Genomic DNA, 12,173 nt, shown 5'->3' with positions numbered 1-12,173 from the left:
TTGAGCAAGGCACTGAACCCCCAACTGCTCCCCGGGCACCGCAGCATAATGGCTGCCCACTGCTCCGGGTGTGTGTTCACGGTGTGTGTGTGTGTGTGTTCACTGCTGTATGTGTGTGCACTTTGGATGGGTTAAATGCAGAGCACGAATTCTGAGTATGGGTCACCATACTTAGCTGTATGTCACTTCACTTTCACTTTCAAAATTAGGACGAGTCTAATATTCACACACAAAAAAGCTGAAGAAACATCTAGAGTTTAGACTGGATGCGGGACTTTGGATGTGACTAATGTTTCAGTTGTATATTGCAAAAGAGAAAAACAAGTTGAAAAGCCCTCATCATGAACTGAACAAATGATTGACATTCTATTTCACAGATACTCAAGTCTTTTTGCCAAGTAGGCACTGACCCTTGTCCTAAAAGTCACAATTTAGACTTGACTAGATAAGATAACATACCATTCTTGAAAAATTTGACTAAGGAAAACAGTTGTATTACTTTTTATAAAATGTTTTATTGTTGTACAGACCATTTGAAAAAATACATTATAAAATAACACTTACAAAATAAAAAAGGAAATGCTTTAGCAATTTCCGAGTTGTTCTCTAAAACAGCATATTTTTTGCATGTTTATTTGCAAATATTGAATAGCCTACTTGAAATAAAAATTAAACTCTTAAAAAGATTGAAATGCTATTAAAAGTTCTCAGCCTCTATGGCTTAAACCTATCCTTCCAGTCTATGTTTGGTTAGTCTTTACGCTCCTGTGCAGGAGCCATCGCTAGCTATTCCTGAACAAATCAGGCACTGAACACTGGCTTTTCTTGTTGATTGGCACATCAGCGGACCTATGGCCGTTGTGTGAGCTTGCTTTTGCCCTCCTCCTGCTCTGCCAGTTTGAAATGGGTGTATGCCAGGATGCCACTGAGAGTGCAGAGGATGCCCAGACCTTGATTTAAGGCCAAGGGGTCCTGGAAGAGGACGTACCCACCCAGTAATGTGATGCAGAACTTGAAGTGTCCAAACATGTTGTAGCTGTGAGGATAAATGTTAAGGGAACTTGTCTGACAATGACTTTTGGAGATTCCTCGAGACTTGTGACATGCCCTTGAGAAACAGGCTTTGAGGACATGTGACTTGAGCTTCAGAGATGAGTCAGGCACACACAGAATGAACTTCTAAATTATTCTCATGATTCTTTCTCAGAGTTAATATTCTTTAAACCATTTTACAGTTAGGAGTTTTATGCAAGGTCAAAAAACACTTTAATTGTCTTATAATACGCATTTATTTTTACCTTACTTGTTCAACGACTCCCAAACGATTCACTCAACAATTCATTTTCCCAATTTTTCCCAATGCTTGATAAAGCAGATAAAGCAATCTTCAGTTCAGCTCAGTGCACATCCGTGTAAACCCGTTACCGGGTACTAGTGATCCGCGTATTGTCTCATGTCTTTGTGATGTCTCATAACCCACGGACCCCGCGGATGTACGTCTGTTTGTGGATAGAGACTTCACCGGCTACATGCGCTAATCCTCATTTGCGCGTGTGTGTGAAATGCGGTGCTCAAGTGAAATAGCTGGGCAGTTTGATAGCTGAATTATAATAGGCCACCTCATAACCTGCGGGTCGGGTTGGGGCGGGTAAGGAAATTTTACTTTATTTTCAGGGCGGGCTGGGGCGGGCCAAATAATTTCATAAAAGCGGGACTCGCGGGTTGGAAAAACCCCCGACCCGCACATCACTACCGGGTACTCCAAAAGCAGCACCTAGTGGCAAAGAATGAATTAGCATTTTCATTCAGACCAAAGTTTTCAAGTTTTCCCGGGTCTGCGAGCGCAATAAGTAGGCAGGCAATATGCTAATGTTTCATGTTGAGGTCAACATGAAAGGCTTAAGATTCGTTTTAAAAATGACTCGATTCAGTGATTCAGAGTGGACTCTTTCTTTTGATAGTCAATAACTTTATACCAAGTGTGCCGCAGCCACACTAGTCCTCAAAAGTGAAGCCATCGCGTTTCGATCGCCCCCAGGTGGCTGGTCCCAGTATAGGTCATAAACCCCGCCCTCTCCATGTAATCTAATGGGACGTGGGACAAACTAAATAATTAAAATTCACTTTAAAAATTTTGTTACCTTATTTTAACACAAGCCTCATACGGTAAAGCAGACAAAAATTGGACCAGTCGGGCTAATTTAAAAAATGGCCATGCCCTATTGGGACAATGGCGGCTTCACTTTTCTTCAATGGAAGTGAATGAAGGTGTGTCGTGCACTTTCAGACTTAAAACTTTGCAGGATGTTTTTATTCACTTAGATCTGTGTTACACACTGCATGAAAGGTCATTTTCAAAAATCCATAATATGGGTACTTTAATATTGATCTAAGGATATATCAGTCTTGCAACAAAACATAAAAAGTTAAAAAAAAAAAAAAAAAAAAAGTATAATCTGTTAACAAAAAAAAGATAGTTTTAATATAGATTTCTGGATATATCAGTCTTGTGAATGTGTAAAAAGTTAATATAAAATAAGTATAATCTGTTAATAAAATAATAGATGGTAGTTTTAATATTAATTTATGGATATAACAGTCTTGCAAATATGTAAAAAGTTAATAAATCTGTTAAAAATAAATAAGTATGATCTGTTAATAAAATAAGTTAAGTTTTAATATTGATTTAGGGATATATCAGTCTTGTAAAAATGTTAATAAATCTGTTAAAAATAAATAAGTATAATCTGTATATAAAATAAGTTAGTTTTAATACTGATTTATGGATGCATCATTTTTTGCATAATAAATATGTTAAAGTTTAAAAATGAAAATGCTATGTAAAAAAGTTAATCTCAAAAATATATTTAAAAGTATGTTAGCAAAATAACATGCTGTTTTTAATAGTGATTTATGGATATGAGTTATGGAAATGAGATCATGTAAAAAAAAAAAAGCTGTTAATAAAATAACAGATGCTATTTTTTATATTGATTGCTGGATAAATCAATGTTAACATCAACTTAAATGTACATGAATTATTAGTGAGTTAGATGCATGAGTTTAGGAATTGGCTTAACTGTAACTCAGTACTTCTATTTATATTGATAAATGAATATTCTACATGAATGTCATCACAAACTGAACAACCCAGCACGTATTAAAAGCATCTGAGTTTGTTAAAACATGACATGGCCTATTTTTCACACAGTATAAATGGTATTTTACAAATTAAATTATAGAGTTGCCAGTATATTTTAGAAAGACAGCTAACAGAACATAAGCTAGCATATTTCCACATCCTTGGCTTAACCAAAAAAAAAAAAAAAAAAAAAACATTAGAGAAAAAACTTGGTTGAGAAATAATAAGTGGCCCAAAAGGGCAGTTTAAAACAGATGTTAGTAAAGTGCTCCCTCTACTGTGTACTTTGAGAAAGATCTCACTCTTGAACTCGCACTCAATGGGTGTATTCAAAACCATTAAATGTTTTCAGTATAACTCAGGGCTAAAAGATGTGCCTTGATTTACAGCTTTCCCTTTCATTATTAAACAAGTGTGTAACTACATGTTACTATTTGCCAAGTCTCTGTAAACAAACATTTGGTTGCATTATAGACCTAATCTGACAATTAACAAACAACGAAGTCATGTTTTCAGTTGCTTGTCTTAAGGGTGTGTTCTGCACCAAGAATAGAAAAAAAGAAAAAGCCACAGCTGAATATTTCTGAGAATTAGCAGAAAGGATACGTAACAGGAGACGTGTTCCCAATGATCCAGTAAATGGACAAATTGACCAGAAAGGCAATAACACCAGACAGCAGAACCATGACTTGATGAAGCAAAAAAAAATATCAAGAATCAACCATTCAAAAATACAATTCATCTCAATACTAAAAACCAAATCCTATAGAAATACATATAGCTTTTTTATTTAATAAATAAAATAAATAAACATTCACATAGTAATATTTAGAGCAATAAACTGAACTTTTATCCAATGGGGGTGGGGGTATATATAAGCATTTTTTTTTTTTTTACCTAGGAAATTAACACAAGGAGCTCTCTGTGACTGTGTTTGTTTATGTAAGAAATTCCTTTGGATACGTGCAGAAGGAGTGTGTGAGCCATTGAAAGAACAGTCTCTTTCTCACTCACTCTCTTACCAGGGCCTGAAATGACCAGGGGCCAAAGATACCACCCTCTCCGGTAAGGGGTTCAAAGAATGGCACCAGGACCAAGAGAAACGCTGAAGACATGGGCGCTTGATAATACAGTAACTGCATAGAGTTCACCTGAAGCTCATGCTGCTTAGCACCGACCCACTATAATAGAAGAAATAAATGATTAAATCACCAATTAGATGCAGTGGGAACATCTGAATAATTAATGAGGGAAATCACTTATGGTCAGAAATTTCAACTTATGATTTACGAAAAATTATTTTTTTTATTATTTACTTATATATATATAAATACACTGATTTAGTAACATTTCTTATTATTATCCTTATATCAGAAATCAAATGTTGAAAAACAGTAATATCAAGATGATTTAAATAAAGGAATATGACTTTTTCAGTAATGATACAGATTAAAATATAGCATTGCTATATTGAGGGTGTCTGGTTTGGCCAGCTTCTGACCACCTGCTAATTTAAATAAAGGAATATGACTTTTTCAGTAATGATACAGATTAAGAATGCAATAATGCTTACCACTTGATACAGCGAGGTTACAAAGACCCCAAGTGTGGCAAAGATCATCCCAAGAAGATTGAACTTCACGTCATAGTAAGAGTTCAGTACGACTCCTAAAGTGATCGGCACCTTTTTATAAAAATAAAAATAATTATTAAAAGGAATAAATTATATGAGGTGGTGTAAAAATCACGTTTTGCATAAACAAATCAGCATGTAACCATGACTTGCTTTTATCAGCATTTACCAAGAACATAGTTCAAACTGATGCATAGCATGTGCATGCTATAGAAATGATGATTAAAAACAGGTTACAGTTATAATAACACCCATTAACAATCAACATGCATTATTACATCGTGCAATACTGTATACAGTGCATTCCACAAGTACTAGTCCACAAGTCTCCTATATGTTTTAATTATATTCATTGCACACACAAACGTGAATTTTACACTTTAAACAGTATATTTACAGACTGACAGCTTTTAATTGCAGTCTGAGTTTTCATTGCATATGAACAGCTGTTAAGTAATATTTCTGAATGATTTCTTAGACAATATACCAGTCAAATAATTGAAAACCCACTTACAAGAGTCAGTTTAATCTTTGTGGAAAATGTCTTTCTGTAGTACAAGGTCTGGATGACTATGATCACAGGTGTTGTCATGGTCTTGGCCAGCTGATATGTTCCTATAGTGTTGCTTTGGAGAGACAGATTGGTGAAAACAACAAACCCACAGAAACTCAGAGCCAGCAGGATGATTTTAGACGGTCTGAGACTCTTGGGGGAGAATATATCCATCTTCTGGCAAATGAACAGCCCCAGCCAGGTCACTACGAAATGAATGAGAGTCATGGTCATGTTGGGAAAGCCATAGTGCACATAGATCCACTTGTTAATGAACACTATACAGATCGAAGACAGTAAGTTGACCAGCAGTCCTGCAACTATCCGGTTGTTTCCAAACAAGTCGGAGAGTCGCGTCGCCATAGCTGAGCTCATTCAGACGCACTTTTAGTCTTCTGGAGGCAAATATTTCTAGAGAAACCGTTTCAGGTGTCTGCTTTGGTTCTGCATCAGCAGAGAGACATAAAGCTCTTTCTGTGGATGAGTGTGTGGAAGCAGTTCAGAGCGGCTTTCATTATAAAACTGTCCCTTATAGAAAGCCGTATTCTCTCAAATCGCTGCCTGCTTGCCACTGACTGAACACATGGGCGTGACGTACTCAAACGCGACGCGACGCTTGCAAATGAGGGATGAGTCTGAAAGGTAACGGTCCGCCGTGCAACTCTCGCGAGATTTCCATGCGCTTAAACACTTTAGCAACAATGCGCATGCGCGAGAATTTCGCAGTAGGAAGGTTATCATTAGACACCGCTGTAAATGAGTGGCACGCCACGTCACTGCTCGTGTGCACCATCTAAAGGGTCCATAATGTATTCTTTTTTTTTATTTTATTGTTTTTTTTGTTGTTATAAAATCCCTGCTAATATGTAACCCTATCATCAGGATCATTGTGATATTATTTTTTATTGGCCCACAGTCCTGTGTACATTGTATATTGTGTATTATGTATCACAACTTTCTAGACTACTGTTTACTGTCATCAATGCAATGGTTGTATTGTTGCTATTTTGTACTGCACATTCTTTGTAATTATGATTTTCCACATGTAAAGTCATCAAATTAGGAAACGGCACTATATATGTATATATATGCAGATGGTTACTATTGTTATTGTTTACAAAGATTAAATATCATTGTACCAATTAAAGAATGTTTTTAATAATGTGAATTTTCACTTACATTATATATATATATACTTACATTATATATATATATATATATATATATATATAATGTAAGTATACATACATGTTAGTATTATTTTTTGTATTTTAATTAGTATTATATATAATGTAAGTGAAAATTCACATTATTAAAAACATTCTTTAATTGGTACAATGATATTTAATCTTTGTAAACAATAACAATAGTAACCATCTGCACAGATGAACATCTGAGAGATGTCGATCTACTATGTATAGATATAGATACTGATATTACAAGGGAAAACAGTGCTTTTCTGTGCAAATTAAAGTCTTCTGTGCACAAATATGAAAATACTTGAGCAAAAATCATGAGATGACAAAAAGTCTTACGTGTAAAGAAATGCTTTTGAGCAATAGAAATACAAAAGTCTTCTTTGCAAATGAAATATTGTCAAAAATGCATAAGTAAATGTTCATGAAATTGCTCTAGTAGAGAGGTTCTCAAGCAGGGGGTGGATTCATAATTATATTTAAATATACAGCTCTGGGGAAAAAAATAAATAAATAAGACACCACTCCAAATGTTTCTTAAATCAGCATCTCTACATGTATGGCAGCCATTCCATTCCAATGTCTGTTGAATTCCAACACAGACACACCTCATTATGCTTAATGAAGTACTGATTATGTGATCAGGAAAAGTCTAAAAACCACTGTTGTGTTCATCACTATCCTCCTGCAATAGGACCAGCTGGACGGCAAAAATAATGCCTCAAAAGTAACTGAAATCAAACAATAACTATTGACCATGCCAAAAGAGTTAAAAAGAAAAGTTTTGAGTGAGAAAAGGAAGGGTTCAATTCTGGCTTTACTGGCACAGGGATACATCAGGTCGCCTCCATCCTTAAAATTTCAAAGACGGTGGTTCATAAGAACAAGTTCAAGCTGCAGACATTGCGGACAACAGGGCTACAGACCGGCAGAGTGCAAAAAAACTCTCCACTGACCGGGATGACTGCCAACTCATTTGAACATCACTCAACTGTATGATGACATCAAGTGACCTACAGAAAGAATGGCAAATGGCAAATGGGACGATGTGTACAGCGAGGACAGTTTGAAACAGGCACCTAGGGGCAGGGCTGAAATACTGAAGAGGGCTGAAGATAAAACCCTTCATCAATGAGAAGCAAAGAAGATCCAGGCTGAGGTTTGCAAAAGACCATACAGATTGGACCTTCTCTGATGACTCCAATATTCAGCTTTGCCCAACACCTGCTCATCTAATGATTACACAGAGACCTGGAGGGGCCTATAAGCCACAGTGTCTCAAACCCACTGTGAAATTTGGTGGAGGATCGGTGATGATCTGTGGTGCTTCAGCAAGGCTGAATTCGGGCACATGTGAAGGGTGTGTGAATCAAGCCTCATACAAGGTTGTCCTGGAAGAAAACTTGCTTCCTTCTGCTCTAAAAATGTTCCCCAACTCTGAAGACTGGTTTTTCCAGCAGGACAATGCTCTGTGCCACACAGCCAGGACAATAAAGGTGTTGGTGGAAGACCATTAGATCAGGACCCTGTCATGGCCAGCCTAGTCTCATTCATGGCAGCTTTCATTAGCCAAGGCCCGGTCTTTAACCATGCTCCTGGAGACCCATGATGGGTCTAAAATCGAAAACGATATACTACATTTGGTTTGAAACTTGCTTTATGGCCATTAATGTTCTATATAGAATGACACTCTATATAGTGTGTAGTATGAATGAAACTGTGTCTAAATTCGCCCCCTATAATCCTAAATAGCGCAATATGTAAGGGGACAGTCATTTGCAGTGGTTCCCGAAACCATAGTGGATGTTATCAAGTGCACTCATTCCCACAATGCACCTCAACAACAAGTGCACAACCGATGTACACTCAACAGCTTAGAGCAGGGATAGACAACGTCGATCAAGACAACTAGTCTTGAAGACATTGATTAGCTTGTTCAGGTGTGTTTGATCAGAGTTGCAGCTAAACTCTGTAGGACAGTGGACCTCCAGGACCGAAGTTGCTCTTCCCTGATGTACTGTGTGGGTGCTGCCAAATGAATTCCCGCGTCTCGCCAGAAGATGGAGCCCACAGCTGAATCATCAATCCATTTGTTTTCCAAACTGCTGCGGGTACAGAATAATATCATACAGGTACATATTTCTTTTTAATAAATAGTTTAATTGAAGTCTATACATGCTAGTTTCCATGACAGAGTGGTGATTATTAAACAGCAAGCACAAACTATGCAAAAGCAATGACCATGGAATAGTTCATTAGACTGACCTTCATTTTGGACACCCAATGTCACCAATAGGTGGCAGCACAGTCCTACTGACTCTGTAACTGTGCCTCATGAGATGTTATAATTCAAATCGCACACTTTCCCTCAATACATAAATGTCTTTTGTTGTAAAAATTGGACTCATTCCCAAAATCAAAAATGTTGATTTCTCCCAAAACTGCCTGATGACTGTAAAAGATACATTAATTAATTGCCTCTAACTGTGCCTGCATGCACACAGAACACATCCTGCAGACAGTGTGTTAGTGTGATGAATCTACTACCAGTTCATCACAAATGAATGTGTGTGTTTTCAGTCATTCAGTGAGCTATGGATACCGCAAGCAATCATTCATCTGCAGGCATCTGCATGAAATTGTTTCCATCTTGAATCATTAAGGGGGCTTAATTGACTTTTTAAATGAGGATGAGCTGCTTATCCTTGCTGTATTGATTTGAATTTCAAGGAAGTTCGGATCTGTGCAGTTACTAGCAGTCTTGATAGATTTCCATTCATTGTTCCTTCCCGTAACCAAATATGAATAATGCCCCCCCAGCCCGTAAACACACCAGATTCACCCCCTACAATCTATATGAGGATATTACAGGCTCAGAGAGCCACACAGACACTAAGCAACACATTTTTCGGTAGCCCTTGTGAAAAAATAAGTACACTTTAGCATTTTTTTTTTTAAATGACTCATTACTGAAATAATTTACTTTAAAAGAATATAATTGAGAACTGAATGTCATGTTTTCAGACACGTAATTGTATGTTCATTGCAATTAAATGATTGTCATTCTATTGCAATTAACATGCAATAGTGTCCAAAAACATGGTTTGAAGTTTACTTATACTTTCAACATTACTATAGTTTAAATTTATATTACATTAATTATCTGAGTGTATAATTTTGACCCACTTGAGAGTGCTTAATTTGGACTCTGTCATCATTTACTCACCCTCATGTTGTTGTCAAACCTGTATGAGCACAAAAGAAGATGTTTTGTAGAATGTTGTTAACCAAACAGTTGATGGTAAAGCCACTGACTTCCATTGTATTTTTTATTTTTTTTTCATGTATATGGAAGTCATTGGCTACAGTCAACTGTTTGGTTAACACCATTCTTCAGAATATCTTCTTTTTTGCTCAACAGAAGAAAGAAACTCATACAGGTTTGGAATGAATTGAGGGTGAGTAAATGATAACAGAATTTTACTTTTTGGGTGAACTATCCATTTAAGCACACTTATTTTTCACAGAGAAGGAGAACATAGTGCTGGGATGCCAGGGTTAAGGGAACAATGTATAAAAACAAGGAATAAACCAAATGTTAGCCAATATTTGTGACTTACATGTATTTTGTATGTACATTAGTGGGTATTGTGCTTTTTAGCTTAGCAAAATGCTTACATCAAACTCTATTGGAATTAATTTGCCAGTCAAATGTGTTTCACAAAATCACATCATAGACCAGCTTAAGGTATAGTCAAGCTGATTTTGGGAACATCTTAGCAGGTTTGTTGCTGCTTCATGGTTCGATAGTTCATCCTCACAGCTGCATTGTGGGAGACAAGGCTGTGCCAGCCAGGTCAGCAGTTTAACAGAAAAACAACAGGAAAAAAAAGAAGAATAAAAACAGCTTGGATGTTTAGTGAAGGGTGGGCTTGGGTGGTTAATGAAATACAAACATGTAAATGATAGCTCAAAACTCCCTCTAACTTCAAACACATACTCAAGTTCTGTCCCTTCGTGAGCTGCCTTCCTATACATCATTTTAAGCAATGAATATATATATATATATATATATATATATATATATATATATATATATATATATATATATATATATATATATATATACTTGTTTATACTGTACATTATAATACTGTAATGCTTAAATTCACTGGTAGCATTTAAAGCGACTGGTTTTAATTTATAGTGTTTTATTTCTTTAATTTATTTAGACAATACACTAAAATCATTTGTCTTATAAAGGCTAAGCTACGGAGCCCCTCACATGGCATGCAGGAAAAAATAGTAGGCTAAATTGTCGTTTACTATTTCGTTCCCTCGATTTATAAATTGTGCGCAGGATTTACTAATTAATTCCCTTGATTTGCTAAATGGTGCACACGTTTTATAAATCTATAGAACTAATTAATAAATCATGCACACGATTTAGCAAATCGAGGTAACGAATTAGCAAATTGAGGGAACGAAATAGTAATGGTGTGCACGTTTTAGTACATCGAGGGAGCGAATTAGTAAATCGTGTGCACAATTTATTTATTTTTTCTTGCATGTCATGTGCGGGACTCCGTACACGCAACACAAAAAAATGCAATAAATATCAACTAAATAATACAAACACGCAACACAAAAAAATGCAATAAATATCAACTAAATAATACAAAACACCCTAATGTACATTATAACAAAAAAAAGGGGGAGAAACAAATCTATTTAAATAAAATAGAATCATGTGTGAAATCTGTCCTTTTACTGTTTTTCACCATAAGTTATATAACCCAATACATTTGAATGAATGTAGAGAAGTTCTCTTTTTTTGGTGAAAGAGGCACATGTGAATGACGTTAAGAAAGTTGTTCGCTATAGAGTGGTTTTTATGAGGTTTTATTTTGGTTAGGTTGCTGCCTTCAGGCTATGTAGACTGTTGACAGCAGGATGACTCAGTATACAGCTACTTTTTGCCTTCATTAGCTGCATTATTCCAACTCTCCCTCCTCCCTAGACAGATTGCTATTCAATCTACATGAGGAATATGACAAATGCTACATCCAGTAACCTTACAACTCTAAACATCATTGAAAAGGACTATCAACCCCCCTCCAGTCTGTTTCTCGCACTCTGTTCAAACACGCCACGGTGCTAAGATTTGTTTTTTAAAAAGACTGTGAATATTCCAAACATGACAAATGAGACGTTCACCACTGAAGACCGAACCGCTATATCAGAGTGAAACGACAACCTCCGGCGCAGATAATGTGAGTGTTCACATTAATTCAGACATCGTTCAGAAAGTAAGGGAGTGAGAGAGATGGTGGGAGAGAATGATGACTGAACAGTGACTGAAGGCAGGGCGGATGGCTTCCAATCACAGAAGCCATCGAATGAGTTCACTTTGAAAAGACAGCTTTGGTAAATATGAGGCAAGGTGGTGAAGAAAAATGCCCTCTTTGAAGCCATACATTACAACTCTCAGTGAGACAGGAGGAATTAGCCTGTCACATGCAGAGCTAACCTTGAAAGACAGAATTTGAATTAAGCTGTCTCAGTCTGACAAATGCTGCCGTGACATGAAAAAAATGTCATCTGTTTTCAGATTTCAGACCATAAAGAATCTGTTGTCCTTGAGTCGCA

The 12,173-nt window shown here is 36.5% G+C and overlaps 1 protein-coding gene across 1 annotated transcript; it reads right to left on the bottom strand.

The window, feature by feature from the left end:
• Positions 1–495: 495 nt before the first annotated feature.
• LOC109068031 (solute carrier family 35 member E3-like) lies at positions 496–5,961 on the bottom strand. Its single transcript, XM_042742885.1, has 5 exons — positions 5,290–5,961; positions 4,716–4,826; positions 4,165–4,323; positions 3,749–3,831; positions 496–1,036 (listed from the first exon to the last, which is right to left on the bottom strand). Exons 1-5 carry the CDS (start codon positions 5,701–5,703, stop codon positions 850–852), a joined length of 954 nt encoding a protein of 317 aa, XP_042598819.1. The 5' UTR covers positions 5,704–5,961; the 3' UTR covers positions 496–849.
• Between the last annotated feature and the right edge of the window lie 6,212 nt (positions 5,962–12,173).

This window comes from Cyprinus carpio, chromosome A4, assembly GCF_018340385.1.
Source record: "Cyprinus carpio isolate SPL01 chromosome A4, ASM1834038v1, whole genome shotgun sequence".
In the NCBI taxonomy this organism is placed as follows: domain Eukaryota; kingdom Metazoa; phylum Chordata; class Actinopteri; order Cypriniformes; family Cyprinidae; genus Cyprinus; species Cyprinus carpio.
The sequence above is the reverse complement of the archived record's forward strand: the minus strand, read 5'-3'. Positions and strand labels throughout refer to the sequence as shown.

What these genes read in the sequence shown, in the direction of transcription:
- LOC109068031 (XM_042742885.1), bottom strand. Translation starts at nt 5,703, where the DNA reads ATGAGCTCAGCTATGGCGACGCGACTCTCCGACTTGTTTGGAAACAAC. An exon ending in TAACCTCGCTGTATCAAGTG is followed by an intron (nt 4,324 to 4,715) that starts GTAAGCATTATT and finishes CTTCTATTATAG; the next exon opens with TGGGTCGGTGCTAAGCAGCA. An exon ending in CCTGGTCATTTCAGGCCCTG is followed by an intron (nt 3,832 to 4,164) that starts GTAAGAGAGTGA and finishes TTGCTTCATCAA; the next exon opens with GTCATGGTTCTGCTGTCTGG.